The sequence below is a fragment of the Antedon bifida genome, chromosome 2 (assembly GCF_963402885.1).
Source record: "Antedon bifida chromosome 2, ecAntBifi1.1, whole genome shotgun sequence".
Classification (NCBI taxonomy): domain Eukaryota; kingdom Metazoa; phylum Echinodermata; class Crinoidea; order Comatulida; family Antedonidae; genus Antedon; species Antedon bifida.
The window spans coordinates 2,418,359-2,435,563 of record NC_136227.1 but is presented as its reverse complement, the minus strand read 5'-3'; the positions used below and the strand labels follow the sequence as shown (position 1 = coordinate 2,435,563).

The following is a 17,205-nucleotide window of genomic DNA, read 5'->3' as shown; positions in this document are numbered from 1 at the left end:
CAGAAGCACTGTTCAACTATCGCCTCACTCACTGCTAAATGTGTACAAATAATAACGAATATTAGATGATATATATCCATTACTGCTGAATAATACAAAAAATTAATCGTGCTAAAAAGAATACATTTTGTATACAGTATCTTTTTTTTCTATGACCAATTTTTATAAATACTGTATTATTATTATATTTACCTATATTGGGAAAAAAGTTATTAACGCATGGCAACGTTTGTGCTATTGAACCGTATGAAATAGCGTTTTATAGTACTGTACATGTATACTACTGCCGTGCGTATATCTCTCTGTATTTTCCTTAGTTTATTTTGATTTGACAGGTTTTGACATGATTGCGCGCGAGATGTAAGATGAGCAGAAAGTAAATTGTTATTTTCGGTAAATGTAAGAAATTTGAGATATGTATATAAGTAAAATATAAATAATAATTATTCTTTATCGTATATTTTAACAGTTTTTTGGCTGTTAGTGTTGTGTTCGCTAGGTAGAAGTCTGAGGTTTGTCGATTAGGCTAGGCCTAGGCCTACAAAATACACGTTTTATAGCCTAGGCCTAGGCTACATTCCGTCCAGCCTGCCTGCTCATTGCTGGATGCTGCCATGGGGTCACACTGACAGCAGGAGGGGCTAGGCTAGCTAGCTATAATATAGAGGGCCTACTAGATAGGCTAGGCATACTACTATAATCTAGGCCGAGGGACTTTTAAATATATAAATTATATGCAAACTGGGAACAATGCAATTATCGTATCGTGTATTCTTTTTCCTATATATGTTTTTCATAGACCAACATTTTGATAAGTAAAGGTCAGAAAGTCAAAGCAGGCCTTCATCATGGAGTCTACAGAAGTGGTGTACACAATAGGAGGAGTCAAAGTTCTGTTTCCATTCAAGGCGTACCCGTCACAACTTTCAATGATGAATAAAGTGAGAGATCCAGCAAAACATTTTTATTAGAATATCCGAGACCTACTCAAACTGACCAATAGGGAGCGACCCTAGCTTGTTCACTAAAAAAAGCTCCCAAAAAATACAATAATGTCAATCAAGTGCATATTTGTCGGCGCTACTGCAGTTTCGCACCACACTGTTATATCTTCGATTTCTCACCCAAACTTTCCTTTTTCACACTCACAACATAATATTATGTAACATGTTTATACGATTCGACCACTTACGAAGTAATTTTTTTTTAATAACAATACTTTTCAAAACATTTTAAACGATACTGAACTCGCTGTCAACACACTGCAAAAATGTTCGCCATCTTATATTTATCACTTAACTGCCAGAATGTATGCTTCATTTTCCCCAAAATATGTAGAAACTATAGAGGGCAGTGTTATAAAATCCGATTACACATATATAATAATAGGCCTATTTAGTTTTGAAAGGCAAGAAATGTTTTCGGCTGTCGAAATAGAGGTTAAATTAATATTTCATTATTCAAATAATATTTAAATATGGTTTATGATTTTTAAAAAACTGAATTGTTTTTTAAAAAATAAAATATTATATGTATGGACTCATATCGTCGCCGTTTTGATATGTACAGCTGGTTCTTTATAAAAACCACACTCTGCAGTTTAAAAATAAAAACAGAAAATAAAACATACATTGATTTCTGGCAATTTTCTGATTCTAAAATGGCCACAGTTCGATCGAAGTATTCGAGGAAAAGGAGCTGTTTTGAAAGGCATTTTTTATTGTGATAAAGGTAATATAACGGTGGCTAAATCATGGGAACATGTTACATAATGGCAAAATTGTATGATGTGGGTGTGAGAAAAAAAATTAGGTGAGAAATCGAAGATATAACAGTGTGGTGCGAAACTGCAGTAGCGCCTATTTGTCTGCCATTACAAAGTGCGGCATTAACTTACAAAGGCTGATTGTCGGGTTTATGAAGTTGTTTTAATTATTAAGTGTATTTAATTTCTCAGATTATCAATGGTATACATAGAAGTCAGAACTGCCTTTTAGAGAGTCCGACTGGTAGTGGCAAGAGCTTAGCTCTGCTGTGCTCAGCAATAGCTTGGCAGAAACATGAAGAAGGTAGTGTGAACACATGCTTAAAGGCTAACTAATAGTTTAAAACTACTATAGAAACATTTGTGAAAATTACATACAATTTTTATTTTTACAAAATATAACAATTTGCACGACAGAATGCTGAAAAACTAACTAATGGATTAAAAAAGTTTATTGAAACATTACATCTATAAAATAATACATATGATTTTTTTTTTATTTTATGTCTTTAGGCAATGTGGCCAAGGATTACCAATAGTGAATTAATCACTGTCCTATCAGATAGGTGGTAATCCCCCTGTTATAACTAACATTTACAAATGTTAAACTACATTGCATTTTCCCTAGTGTTGAAATATTGGAAATATACAAATGTGTTTTTTATTAAATAGTTCATTATGTCTTTTTTTCCCAGAAAAACGAAGAGGCACATGCACAGGTATGTGGAATTATTCCAAACCTTCATTTGTAACATTTTAGGGTTATAATTATTCATATAATCTGTATGCACTCATTCAGAAAAAAATTAATACTAAAACAATTAACCATAGAGATATTATAGTTCATTGTAATAACAAACAATATGATTGCAAATATGTGAAAAATGCATCAATTTAAAATAATAATCAGCAAATATGTATATTTTCATAATTTTTCAGATGAAGAAGAGCGAATATGTACATGTTCATGTGCAGATAAAAAGACGTCTGGTCAGATAATATATCTTCCGGACTTGCCAACGCCCTCTGTTGTTACAACCCCTGCCAAAACATGTGATCAAACGCCTGTTAAAGTAGCGATATCTGCATCCAATGAGGCTACTCCAGGTGTTAGCTATGGTAACAAACTAAAAGAAGGTAAGGACAGTGTGTGTCTATTAAAAACCTTTAAAAGTCATTCCCATCTCGTCCCATGCATAATGTATTTGAGGTGTTACGTAGCGGTAAACGTTACTGGTCCGTCGTTTCTCATACAAATAGGTTTCCTAACAGGTTTTATCCTGCTGCCATTCGGGCACTGAATGCATGTCGGTATACTGTACGAGAGTGATGTGACACTTTGAATGTAATTGTAATCTGTTTTTGCATACCTCAGAGCAGACATAATTTCTATGTATATTTTATATGCAAATGACAATAAATTGAAATAATTTTCCACTGATGAATGAATGAATTAGTATACATTTGTTAAGGTCCCCTGTTTGTCAGTTAATGTTTTCCTTTATTTTATTTCTAATCTTTGTATTTAATTGATAAAGTAGAACAAAAAGATAATGATGATGAAGATGATTTTGTACAAAGTAAAAAGAGATACAGAACCCCTGTCCAGCAAAAGGTAAGACATTTTTTTTGTATTCATAAAAATACGTATGTTATAAAACCAACTGCTTAATGTCTTTTCCAAAGTATGAAGCAACAAAAGATATTTTTGATACTGGGCGGGTTTAAAATGTGCGCACAAGTTTCTTATGCGTATCATAAGAACAGGCTTTATAGCAAATGATAAAAGAGTATGACATGCATAACATGTGCTCATTGCCCTAGGAATAGACAAACAAGGGTAGAATAGAATCGAGAAGGATAATACTGTAATGAATTTATTTTGTGTGTGTTGATAGAGTAACAAAAGAAGTAAAATGTCTAAAGGAATCCAATACGATGATGAAGATGAGGAGGAAGGTGATGAAGAAGCTAGGAACCCTTACACAGAGGCACACTGGAAAACTTCAGGTATCATTTCATCATTTTTTCACCCAGATGATATTCTTCTACCAAGGCTAAATATTTCCAGCAAGCCTAACTTATTGAAAGTTCTGTCTACACTATCAAACTTTATGTGTAGACATGTGATGTGCCCATATATGGACATGATGATGTCATATCACTACCATATTTGGGCACATCAAACTTTTTTGTCAGACTAGTTTGATAGTGTAGACAGAGCTAAAGTCAACTTATTGCTAGAAGAAGCATCTTTGTAACCCTAATTAAACATTCATTGTCATCAATTCAGATCCTTCTGCTCCACCAGTTCAAAGTACTTTGAAACAAGACAACTGCACATGTTGCTGTCATTCTACAGAAGGGTGCTGCGAAGGAGAAGTGGCACAGAAACCAAAGAAGTAAGTCTAAAGCTCTGTCTACACTATCAAACTAGTTTGACAACAAGTGAGATGTGCCCAAATATGGTAGTAGTAATATGACATCATCATGTCCATATATGGGCATATTTCATTTTTTTGTCACAAAGTTTGATAGTGTAGACAGAGCTTTATTCTCCTGTCTGCTCCCCAAGCCTTAGAATGTTGTTTAGAAAGCTTCTGGTAGCATTCAGGTTGGGACTTTGGGTGGCTGTCACAGGTCACTTGGGCCTAGCCCTCATTGACAGATACACTGGATATATACTGTACTGGATAATGTAATTATTGTTATTGCTATCCAACCAATAGTCTTATTTTCCCCTTGTGAGAAACCAATACATGCCATGTTGTAGAAAATGTATAATAAAAATATATAATATATTTTGTTTTTTAATTATCTTTTTACAGATTTCCAAAAATTTACTTTGGTACAAGAACACATAAACAGATTGAGCAAATAGTAAAGGAGTTGGGTCGTACAGCATACCAAGATACCGAGTAAGTATGTACTTGAAACAAGTCAAGATTGAAAATCTGTTTCTTGTACTTTAGTTCCTGGGTTATTCATTAACATTTTTTGTTTGACAATAGCAACAAAGAAAACATTTTTTGAAAATAATACAAATATTACAACCTAAATATTTTATTATAAGTTTTCTTTTGAACTCAATGATTTTGTTTATATCTAAATATAGCAATGTCACTTGTCATGATGACTTTGCTGTTTTACTTGTGTCCCCAGATATCTATTGTCACAATAAATAAGTGACAATGAATCGAATCTTTCTACATATTAGAAGGCACTACACGACTAAGCATTTTTTTACTTTTCCACATTTATTTTATCTTAAGTTCTTTTCAAATATTGTAAACTTTAGCAAAATTATAGTTGATCACATACGGTTCACTGTTTGTCCCAAAAAAGTGAAATGGTTATTCTAGTTTTATCAGAGGCATAAAGTCAATCAAAAAGGGGCAAAGTATGTTAAAAATACCCCTAATAAGGGGATACTTCTTTGGGTCCCGAAGACTATGGATTTTACTGTATTTCTAATTTCTGTTTTGAACTTGTTTGTTTCAGTATGACCATATTAGGAAGTCGTGAACACCTTTGCATTCATCCAACTGTATCTACAGGACCCAGGAAGAATGAAGGTTGTAAAGATTTACTCAAGAAAAGATTTGTATGCCAGTTTTTGTTGTTTTTCCTAGCCTTTATATATTAGGGAGTAACCGATTTTTGTCCGACCCGAAAACTAGTTAAGTACTGTTAATTCATTGTGCACATGAAATGTTTCATTTCATTTATTTCATTTCATTTATTTATTCGACCAATAAACAGATACAGATACAGAACAGAACAGAAACAAAGCACAAAGCACAATGGTCAGGGGCAACTAAAGCAAAACAATTACTATAACTCAAAGAGTCAGTTGCCCCTTAAAAAACATCGAAATACAAAAAAATATCGCACCAAGTAAAACATTTGTACAAGATTATTAAAAGTCGGGATCGGTACATAAATATACAAAATTAAAAGATTAAAATATTAATAATCAGATCATTAATAATGTGCTTTCCTCCATCGATTTCTTGACAAAGTCTCTGCTTCTAGATCCAAATGACATATTATGTTTTTATTAGGATAGTGTTATTTGAGTTGAATAATTTGGTTAATATTATAAATAGTTTATACACCAATTGTATTTTTTTTCCTTTTTCTAAATTGTTATTTTTTTAATTTAAAGGGCGTATCATGCAAGTATTACTCAAATGTACATCGTATGAAGTCTCAGTGGCAGCTGGACGCCAACGGACTAGACAGTGCTTGGGATATTGAAGATCTTGTCAGGGTTGGCAAAAGAGTGAAGGTATTTCTGTTTGCTCTGTCTAAAACTCTTGAGGAGGCTGATAATAGTGGTTTGGTGCTGATGTGTTGAACTATGGAGCCATGTGAGGTTTCATTGCAGTGATGTAGCCACGAGAAATAAAGTGGTCTGGTTTGCGCTAGACAATCTCGGATCAAGCCACTGGGTTGTCAAAGGCCTCTGTGAAAAAGTGGTTAGGTTGAAACCTTACCAACCTTACTGGTGGCTACGGCCCTGGATTGATGCATGATTCTGTTCCTATTTGTACTGTTTGTGTAGTTTAGAAGTAGGCCCATGAATGTGATCAACTCTTTGTTAGTGTTCTAACACATTACTGAAAATAGGTATACTCTTTTAATTGGCAATTATTATAATCAATACCTTTGCTTCTAAATCTAATGTAGTAATATTTATTTTTAATTTTGCTATCATGCTTTTGTTGATGCATTGTAATAATAATAATATATCTCTTTTTTCTGTATGTCAGGCTTGCCCATACTTTGCTGTGAGAGGGTTAAAAGATGAAGCAAATGTTGTATTCTGTCCATATAATTATCTTATTGATCCAAAGATAAGGAAAAGTGTAAGTGCCATCCGTATCTACCCAAATATGGTAGTGATATGCCCAAATATGGTAGTGATATGCCCAAATATGGTAGTGATATGCCCAAATATAGTAGTGATATGACATCATGTCCATATATGGGCACATCATATGTTGTTGTCACATAAAGTTTGATAGTGTAGACAAGAACAGAGTCTTGTTTTCATTAGCATTACAGTAGTACTGGGCTACCCCTATGAAGGGGACACTTCTGGGTTCCAAAGTTGTCCTTTTTAAGGTTCTACTGTATTAAACTTGTTACTTTATCTTATTTCTAAAGCACTGTCTACACTATCAAACTTTATGTGACCAAAAAATGTGATGTGCCCATGTATGAACATGATGATGTCATATCACTACTATATTTGGGCATATCACTACCATATTTGGACACATCACACTTTTTTTGTCAAACTAGTTTGATAGTGTAGACAAATCTTAATATTTAATTATTTTATTTTTTTTGTTAGATGGATATTGTACTTAAAGATCAGATTGTCATTTTGGATGAAGCGCATAATATTGAGGACTCATCAAGAGAAGCCGCGAGCTTATCAGTTACCACCGAACAATTTGAAGAAAGCATCGCAGAATTGGACAAACTCAGTAAGCATATTTATTTATTTGTGTTTGTCGCCATCTATAGTTTTCATTCATTTTTTAGATTGATGGTAAATCGGTGAAGTTAATTGATTGTAATACAAAATGACCGCAGGGGAAACAATACAAGCTCATCGGCAGACGACCATCCAATAACTTGCTTATTTTCCCGCCATTATCCATAAACTGGGTTGTTATCAGTTATGAGACTTTTTCTGCATCTATTGAACTAGTTAGGAGATGCATTGCATCTTATAATAAAAAAGTCCCCAATTTAGTTTTATTTTCGGTATGAATTCTTAGAAGGCGTCCTCGTTTTCTGATATTATAACTTGCTTCTCCTTTGCATGTCATATTCAAGGCTTTCTTCATTGTGTTTTTTTATAGAAGCTGAAAAAATAAAAAAAATCGTTTTTGATTCCGTTCTACTTTATCATATCACTTTCCCTGAACCTAGTAATCAATATTTATGTTAAAAATTAGTGTTTTGTTTAACTTTTGATTATGTTTGTCATTTATGTATTGTGATTAAAATTGGGTCACATAGACACGCGAGCTCACAGGAAGGCACATAGTCTGACGAGGGAGACACTCGTTAACTTGTTATAGGAACACGGTAATTGCGAGACACGTATTTGACACTTACGGCACGCAAACATATCGCATACATCTCTCAATTTTCATTTGTTGAAATTGTTAGCAATTTTTAAGTTTCAACATTGTAAATTTCCTGGCTTGACTCCTGGTAATGGGGAGGGGGAAGGGGTAAGGGGTGGTTGGTTTGGGAATGTGGGTAGATTTCTTCCATCCCACACTCCCTGCTTGTCATATCTGTTGTTTGTGCAAATAGCATGTTCCATCATTCTCCTCAGGAGTGTTTTAAACGCATTAGTGGTAGAACTTTAAAATGAGCGTTAATCATATAATTATTTTTCGATTGAAATTGTTTATTTATAAATTGATTAGTAGTTTAAAGATAATTAATATAGTTCACCGATGTATATATTATAATTTGCAACCTGTTTAAAGTAGTAATGTAATCGTAACATCAAAGTTTTGTACGTTAATTAATGATTCATAAGTTATGATAAAGATACATCCGGTTGTCGGTGAACGTTAACTTCAAATGGCACACCAAGTGATATACTTCCTCTCCTTTCATTCAGTGTATGACCTTACGACCTGCTTGGTATTACCACTCTCTGCCTTACGCATGTTTGGGGCCTACCTATCAACAAACTCAGGAAACCAATAGAATGTAGTGTAACAGGTAATGTGTAATTACCGACGACCAATCAGTGATCCTGTTATAATGTGACTTGTTGGGTTAAAAGCTAGGCCGGTTTTTTTTTTCTATTCTGGGTTATGTGAAATAATTGGATCCAGATTGAGATGTAAATGGCTTTTAGTTTTGTGTTGTTCGGAAATTGAATGAAAACTCTATACTTTATGAATAATGTTTTTCTTACACAATATACAATCATTTTTGTGATGAATTCTTTTTAAAACTTTATTTAGAAAGACATTTTGTTAACAGTTTTGTTTTTCATGGTAATCAAGTGCATTCAACTTTACTAAACTTCACTTTTTAGTTTTGCTTCTTTTTTTGGTGTTTTTTTTTATGTCTTACAAGAATTGCTTTGTGTATGAGAAGTTCTATCAAGTGCCCACTATAATTTCATTATTTTTATAGAAATCATTTTACTACAGTTAAAAATGTTATTCTAAAGTTAAACATATAATTTGATTATGAAAATTTAAACCGAAAAAACATGATTATGAATTTAAATACATCATACATATTTTGGTAAGTATTTCTAAAATACTGTATATATAATACTGTACTCTATTTGCAAATAAAATTTAAAAAAAACGAAAAAACATGATTATGAATTTAAAACATCATACATATTTTGGTAAGCATTTCTAAAATACTGTATATATAATACTGTACTGTATTTGCAAATAAAATAAAAAAAACGAAAAAACATGATTATGAATTTAAATACATTTTATTTACAGAAACATACAGTATTATATACAGTATTTTAGAAATACTTATCAAAATATGTTTGATGTTGCTTTTGGTATTAGTGTATTAAATAGGGCACATGTGAAGGACTTTGACCCAATATGACTGTCCGTTCGAGATGACCCTAATTAGCCCTGTCCTGCTTTTGTGCGTTTCATCATGTTGGTCATTTATTGAATTTCTTCGTTGCCTGCTTGGTATCTTTTTTTCAACTCAAAGATAATTGGTTCTGTCGTAGTGGTCTTATTAAAAAAAGTTTTCAAGGATAGTTTAGAAGTAAAAGTCTAATTCTATTAAAATATCTACATTTTAATAAAGATAGTGTATGAATAGTAATGAGAGAGCTTATGAATAATAATGATAGCTCATGAATAATAATGAGAGCTCATGAATAATAATGAGAGCTTATGAATTTAAATATCTAAGGCATACTTTGTGAGGATAAAAAATGGAATTTATTTATAACCAATTCTTTATATTGATATAGCAAATAGTGATTACAGAAACTAACATTAACAAAAAAAGTCCTAGTTTGTAAAGTAAATGGATTTTAAAAAAAAACCCAGAAAAATGGTTTAAAGTTTGACTAAAGAAAAACGATTTGTTTTCTAAAGATTATTTATATATAAATAAAATAAAACAAAGCAATTTTGATTTGAAAATTTTCTGTGGCCAGCTGAAAGTGTTTAAAAATGTATTACTCATGTTTTTATAATATAAATGCATTAATTATTGGATTAAAATACATTTTTTTGCCAGTGCTAATACGTACGATGAAATATTTTAGTTGTAACATAATTTATTTTATAGTTTATTGATCTATTTGTTATTTCTTGTAGTACATATGTTATTTCATTTATTGAAACTTTTCATTTCATTAATTTAACTTAAATTTTATACTGAACTTTAGTGTTACATAAATTTATTAAATATGAAAATTTTGTAAATGCTTTGAATCAAAGAAATTAATTTGCGAAAATAATAAATAAATAAAAAATCAATTTAATATACTGTAAATATTTTAAATATTTGCAGTCAAAATAGATACATTTTTTTTGGGTTAAATACTTAAGTGTCATCTAATAATTGGAATCTCCTCCCCACTTGTTTAGCCCCTTAAAAAACAAGACCTTCTAATTATACTGGACATTTAATGACCTTTCTTAGCCTAGAACAATGACCTCAAATCGTCACTACAACAAGCAAATCCTTATCAATTAGATCGGCCATTTCTGTGTCGATTTACTTAAGACGTTCTAATATTTCAATTTGCATCAACAACTAAGCATTTAAACGTTAATTAGCAAACGTAAGTTGTAAACACCTAAAGGCATACAGAGCTTTAGTGTGTACTCAGTAAGGATCTCAAGTAGACGCACAATTCCCGCTTGATTTTAAGAACCGCTACTCTCCGAGGACCATCCGATAAAAGTGTCTGGACAAAAGGCTAATCCATGGTGGTATCGTTCGCAAAATTTTGTCGAGCCTGAGGTGTACCCAGGCTTCTGTAGACTCTCGCCGACAAAAATAAGGGATTAACTAATTTGTTTTTTATCGGAAAATTATAAATTTAGTTATAAATATATTTATTAGGTTGATGCAATAGTACGTTTACGTATTTGCTTATTTTCAGTATTAATTATTGTTGAGCAGTTTAGATTGAAAATCCTTTTGAATTAAAAATTTTTTTTTATCAATCAACATTTATTACAACTATTTAAATATTACATAAGGTAAGTTTGTTAATATATATATATATAAATCAGTCAGGGTCATGTCAAGAAGTACAATAGTACTATAAACAAACAAACAACTTTCCTTGAGGAGTGCGATTTACAACACGCTTATTAAAATTGGTAAACTTCTACACAAATACAAACAGCACACCTACAGCACCCCTGAATGTATTGAGGAGTGCAATTTGTAGCACACCTATAATTTTCAAAAGACAAGGCCTGTTAAATAATTAATATTTTGTGTGATTCAATTTGTTTACTCTGTCAGTCTGCATAACTAATATTTCCATTCTGACAAGTTGAAATGAAATGATTTGAATGTGGGATGTGGAACAAATATAAATATGACAAGATTATTATTTTTATCAAAAATAGTAAGCAGCCAATTAACGAAAATCTATATTAATTTCCTAAAAAGACAAGTGAAGATCGCATAAATACTTGTGAATAATTTGGATGAATTGCGTGCAATTACCGAAGCACAGTTGACGGTGAATAGTGTTTGAAAGGGAAACATTTTGACGTCAAAAGAGATAAAGACGTATTTATGCATTATATTTATTTTGCAACATTCGCTAATTTTGTTTTTTGAAATGACATTTTAATGTATAGTGACAGTAAATGTTTTTAGTCATTAAAAAAAAAAACATTCAGTATTAATGTGATTTAATATATAAAATACTTTAGCTAGATTTTGGACTAAGCCCCTGCATTATTAGCATTTATTTTAAGTAAATTGGGTTAAACAGTTTTAAATTCAATTTATTCTTAGACGTTATATACTTCTTGGGTCTTATTCTCAAGGACCTTTTTTATGATAAGTTAATCTTTTTTGATAATTCAATTCCCGTAACACTTTATTTATTACTATTTTCTTTATTTGAAAGTAAAATTCAATAAAAATAATCAAAATTAAAATCTTAATATCATAAAAAATAAGTAAAATACAATCCTTGTGTCGTTTTTACTTTAAAGATGTATTTTCCCCCCAAAACAATAAGATTTTGAATAGGTTATTTTTTAGTTTTAATAAAGTCAATCACTTCCATAGACAAAAATAATGTTTTCACTTATAAAATAACATAATAAATGGTTAAATTCAACCAAAAATCCATTGGCTGACAGCCAATTTGACTATTTTTTTATTTAAATTACAGTTTTTTCAGGTAAATAAATTTTGTTTAGATCCAATTTTTGGTCAAATTGGATAACTATTATGTGACATTAAAATGGCATATTCAACAACAAAACAATATATCTTTAAAACTTTACCAGCATTATAAGTTAAATTGCGCATTCCTAATTACCCCTTTTTATCGGCTTCAACCCCGGATTTTCACCCACGTAATTGATCCTAAATATTAAATAAATGACCGGGACACGCTTCACACTAATTATGGCTGTAAAGACAAATTGAATTTGGAATGTTTTAATTGGTTAATGCAGGGTTAATGTGAGGTCAATTGCCACTTGTGGTCTGCAGGCATCTTTGATTGCTTCTGCCAACTGGTTGCCTTACCAATGTCCTTTTTACCCTTATTTGTAATTGCCAGCTGGCGTAAATGTCTGAAACATTTGTTTAAAAGGAGTCATGGTTGATTTGAACCCATACCTTCCTGCTAGTCAACTATGTCATAAAATAGAACAACAACAAATGATTGTAATCAAATTATATCATTCAATAATTTCAATTTATTTGAAAGAAAAGGCCAAAAATATCAGAAAGGGTAAAAGAACAATAAAAAAAAGGGTAAGATTTAGAGAATTTTATTTCACTCATTATTTTTTATGATATTAAGATTTTCATTTTGGTTTAAAAAAAAATTAATAATTATTAATAAAATTACTACAAATACAAACAAAAAAATAACTATTTTAGATAATTAGCTAGATAGTTAGAAACCATTGATATTTGATATAAAGGGTAAAAGAACAATCAAAAAGGGATTTAGAGAATTTTATTTAATCCATTATTTTTTTAAAATATTAAGATTTTCATATTAAATAATAATAATTAATATTTACTAAAAACAAAAATCTAATAAATATTTTAGATAATTAGTTATACCTGAAAACTTTGATATTTGATATTGTAAATAGGCTTTAATTAAGATGTTTATACATTGTTAGATATCTTTAAGTGTTAACTTATCTTTAAACTTAAAGTATCTTTAACTTTTCTTTCAATCTGTCAATCATGGAAACTGTAATTCTGTATTTGTACATTTATTGATTTTCTACAATCTAGAGTATTTTAAGAAACAAATTATTCAGTTTGAAAAATAGGTTACTTGATAGAACATTACAAATGCTTGGTCATCCCAGATTTGTTTGAGAATTTGAACTCAATTCTGATTGCAGAAATTAGCCAGTAAATTAACAGAGCTATTAAACTGCTATATACAACGTAGAAATGGTTTCGGGTGTTTTTGTTTAGCTTAATTTCCAACGTAAATGATACATTTCTAGGCTACAAGTAGTCGAGATGTGTGCCACAAGCAGCTCTTTAGGCCTCGTGGTATAACCATCTGTGTTAATGGAGAAATGCTAGGCCCTAATATCGCCACCTCATTTCACTGATAATCACTACAGGGTTTAAGTATCCCCAATTTGGCTGTAATTTATTCATAGATTAGCTAACTTTATTGGACATTTTGAGAAATTACTCCCGAGATGATTGAAGGAAAACATCGCCTTTGGTAAGACATCAATCTATTGCGATGGATTCACAGACGTATTTCAATTCTTAGTTATTATTAAAACCTAGGTATTATGGAATCAAACAGAGGGGGAAAAGACAGTAGATTTAAAAGCTTCTTAGCAGACAAGAAATGCAAATCCATACCTTTTGAAATCATTATAATAGTAACTTTAAATTAATTCAAAAACTACTTTTCTTTTGTTTACACTTTTTAAAGAATATTAAGTGGCTCAGACATAAAAGTCAATTACTTTTTGTATGATTTTTGTTAAAATTTATTGAGTTGTCGGTGAAAAAAAAAGTTTCTTTGTTGTTGATTAATACCAGATGAGAAGCGTTCTGTTTGTATATCATGCGTATTGCGATAATGAAGTACACGTTACAAGTGCTAAAGATTTAACAATGCATTACAACTTCCCCTCCTCAAGTGTTACGCTCGAAGACCCCCGTATCTCATCCCAAACACCAGAGCAATAACATGGGAAATTAAAATTTGATAAGAAGGGTTAGTAACTAATTTAAATCGTGGATGATTTCAATTATGGTTGCATGCAAATATTGTAATTGAGCGTGGTATATAATCAACAAGATACTTGTTTCGATGTTCGCGTCTAATGAAAACATTCTGCTTTGTAAAGAATTTACCGTGTACGTTCCAATCACAAAGTCGTGGTTGATAGCAAAGTCTTTCTTTGTGATATTTTTGGTTTCTTTTCATGTATTGCAGATGAACTGTGTCTGTTTTTAAGTGGAAAAGTTGTGATTCATAAAAAACTCGCCAATTAATGTTCAGAGAAATGCTAATTATTAGGAAATATGCGCACATGTACTCGTTACTTTGGAATTAATATCTTAACAACATTGAATGTTTAGCCCTAAGGTTCGTTTACACTCAATGAAAAACAAATGTTAATATACCACAAGAACTAAGTTGTTGTACAGTACTTGATTTTTGTTTCTCTTTTAACATGGATTGGCTTTTCGAAATAAACTTTTGGCATTTTTTCAGGAATTTATTTTAGATCTGTCTGTCAATCAAGTTTACTCCCTCTATAGTTTACCACGATGACCACATGCACACACTATTATTAATTTAATTTCTTACGACTACATTAGTACAGTAATTACACAAATATTTCGTTCCGGCTCCAATGCAGGTTTGCGGCAGATTGCGCGTACATCAATGGATTTTCCGTTTTGATGACACGTCATGTGGCTACACGCATATCGAGTAAAAAGATTATGGAGATGGAGCACCATGAAAACAATACATTTAAATGCGATTTTATTTCCTGGAGCCAGACCAAAGCAGGTGTGAAATACTCTTTAATGCATAAGATACAGTACAGCGTTGATCCCCTGGTGTATGTAAATTGGGCAATGTGAACGGGACCTATGAGGAAGATCTGAGAAGTCATAGACATTTGTTTATTTCTTTGTTTCTTTTGTATATAAGGTATCATATAGTATGAATGACCACGACGTCCTCAAAGAAACATTGTATAATAGTGTTTAGTATAAAACCTGTTTGATATTTATACTATTTATGTGATTAATATTCTATAATTCAATAGTGTAGTGTTACAGTATCGGTGAATTAAAGTGGCTGTATTTCATTCTATCTGCTATCCCTCTTCTCGATCAAGTCCGCGAAGCCTCAAAACTGACCTCACTCACTGCCAAGCACAAGTACTAGTGACTCAATTGGCCATCAGCCTGAGTGTACTAATAAGTCACTAGAGTGGGCTTGATGTTAGCATGTAAGCAGCTGTATAGAATGCTGCACTTTTCTTCTCCTGAACCCAACCCACAAGTTGTATCCCCATGTGAATTCACAATAATTGTGATGACATGAAAGATACCTTTACTTATCTGCTTAATTTTTCCCAAGGTTTTATGGATCATTCAAACTTAGAGTGCTTTGAAATTCTCTTTAATGTGCAAAAAAAAAAAGAAAGATTTCAAATATTCTAAAAATGTTCTTTGATGATTCAACAAGTGTGATGTCATCATAATACCAATGTAACTTAATTATATCTATAGTCTCATCCTTGATACAGATAGCAATATAGGTCTTAATTGTAATTTAGCAAGGGAAGAAGTGGGCATGACAATACACCCACTATCCACCAAACCTAACCCACTCACTTTTAAATATTTTCTACCCACCCTTAAACTTGCTTACCGTAAATCTTCTAATTGTAACCCTGGGTTATTATTCTTTTATTGTATTAGAAGGGGGTTACTATTAGAGTAGTGAGTTACTATTACTAATCTTAAATTAGGCACCTGAAAATAGTAACCCACCCCCAACTTTTCCGGTCAGCAACTCATAGCAAAATAGTAAAACAATTCAACCAAATTTGGTTGAACTCTAACTTTATTTTATAAACTTAAAAACACTAAATCCTCCCCCACTCCTGAGATCAACATGCATTATCTCCTTATTTTCAAAATACAGCTGCATCATAAGTTTTTGTGATCTATATATAGATCTATAATAATAACCCACTACTCTAATAGTAACCCATCGGGGTTACTATTAGAGTAGTGGGTTATTATTATAGATTATAAGGTGGGTTACTATTAGAAGGGGGGTTACTATTAGAGTGTGGGTTACTATTAGAAGATTTACGATACTTTTCCAACCCATTTTTTCTTATCCATACAGATACTCAAATGGAGATGTTCTTGAATAAGTCTTAATTGTAATTTGGCATGGGGTAGAGGTGGTACACCTACTTGCCACACAGCCTAATGTTGAATTTAATGCTTTCCACCCAACCTAACCCACCCACCCAAGTTTTACTTTTTTTCTATTTACCCTTGAAATTGTTTACTTTTCCGACCCATTTTTTCATTATCTTAAACTTATCGTTACAAATTATCACATTACACAGAAAGTTTATTGGTAAGTTTATAGGATTATTAACTCCCTATTTTCTATTAGTAAATTGGTATAATTTATAAAAATAGAAACGTTCAATGAAACTCAATTATTGGAAAAGAAATTGGAGATATATAATGTGTAGTTGACAATCAACAAGAACACCAATCAAGGAATCATTTCTATTCTAGGAACTTGTTTGTCAAAAGGATTTTAATACGTATTGAGGGTACAGTTAATACATTAGTATTATGGGGAAGATTAGACTAGTATCATTGGGTACGACATTCAATTCCAGAAATTGAGATTCACAATTTAGAAATTAGTGGAACTGTTGGTTTCAATGAATTAAAGTCTTGATTTCTTAAATAAATATAAATTGCTTTCAAAAATGTATTGCCTTTGTTTTATTGAAACGTAACAAATAAACTGGAATTAGAAACAGTACAACATACTCAATTGGAGTTTTGTAACAACCTGGTACTACAAAGGAGGTAATATTATTCATATTAGTGAAATAAGCCCCTTTTTAAAAAAGTGTTGAAACTTGACTTTTTTTTAACTTCTTTTTATCAATGTTGTTTTCATTTGA

The 17,205-nt window shown here is 31.5% G+C and overlaps 1 protein-coding gene across 3 annotated transcripts in view; it reads left to right on the top strand.

Annotated features, from left to right (window-relative positions):
* The first annotated feature begins 275 nt into the window (after positions 1–275).
* Positions 276–17,205, top strand: part of LOC144835713 (Fanconi anemia group J protein homolog) — a 59,971-nt gene continuing 43,041 nt past the window's right edge. Inside the window, exons 1-13 of one of the 3 annotated variants that reach the window (XM_078690781.1) lie at positions 276–399; positions 800–941; positions 1,958–2,069; positions 2,461–2,484; positions 2,705–2,902; positions 3,307–3,380; positions 3,664–3,775; positions 4,059–4,167; positions 4,594–4,683; positions 5,267–5,369; positions 5,934–6,056; positions 6,541–6,636; positions 7,128–7,263. In XM_078690781.1, the coding sequence (XP_078546907.1) occupies positions 849–941; positions 1,958–2,069; positions 2,461–2,484; positions 2,705–2,902; positions 3,307–3,380; positions 3,664–3,775; positions 4,059–4,167; positions 4,594–4,683; positions 5,267–5,369; positions 5,934–6,056; positions 6,541–6,636; positions 7,128–7,263 (1,270 nt within the window). In that variant the 5' untranslated portion in view covers positions 276–399; positions 800–848. Of the gene's footprint in view, positions 400–799; positions 942–1,957; positions 2,070–2,460; positions 2,485–2,704; positions 2,903–3,303; positions 3,381–3,663; positions 3,776–4,058; positions 4,168–4,593; positions 4,684–5,266; positions 5,370–5,933; positions 6,057–6,540; positions 6,637–7,127; positions 7,264–17,205 lie in introns of all 3 variants that reach the window. The other 2 variants (XM_078690779.1, XM_078690780.1) reach the window with 2 other exon arrangements.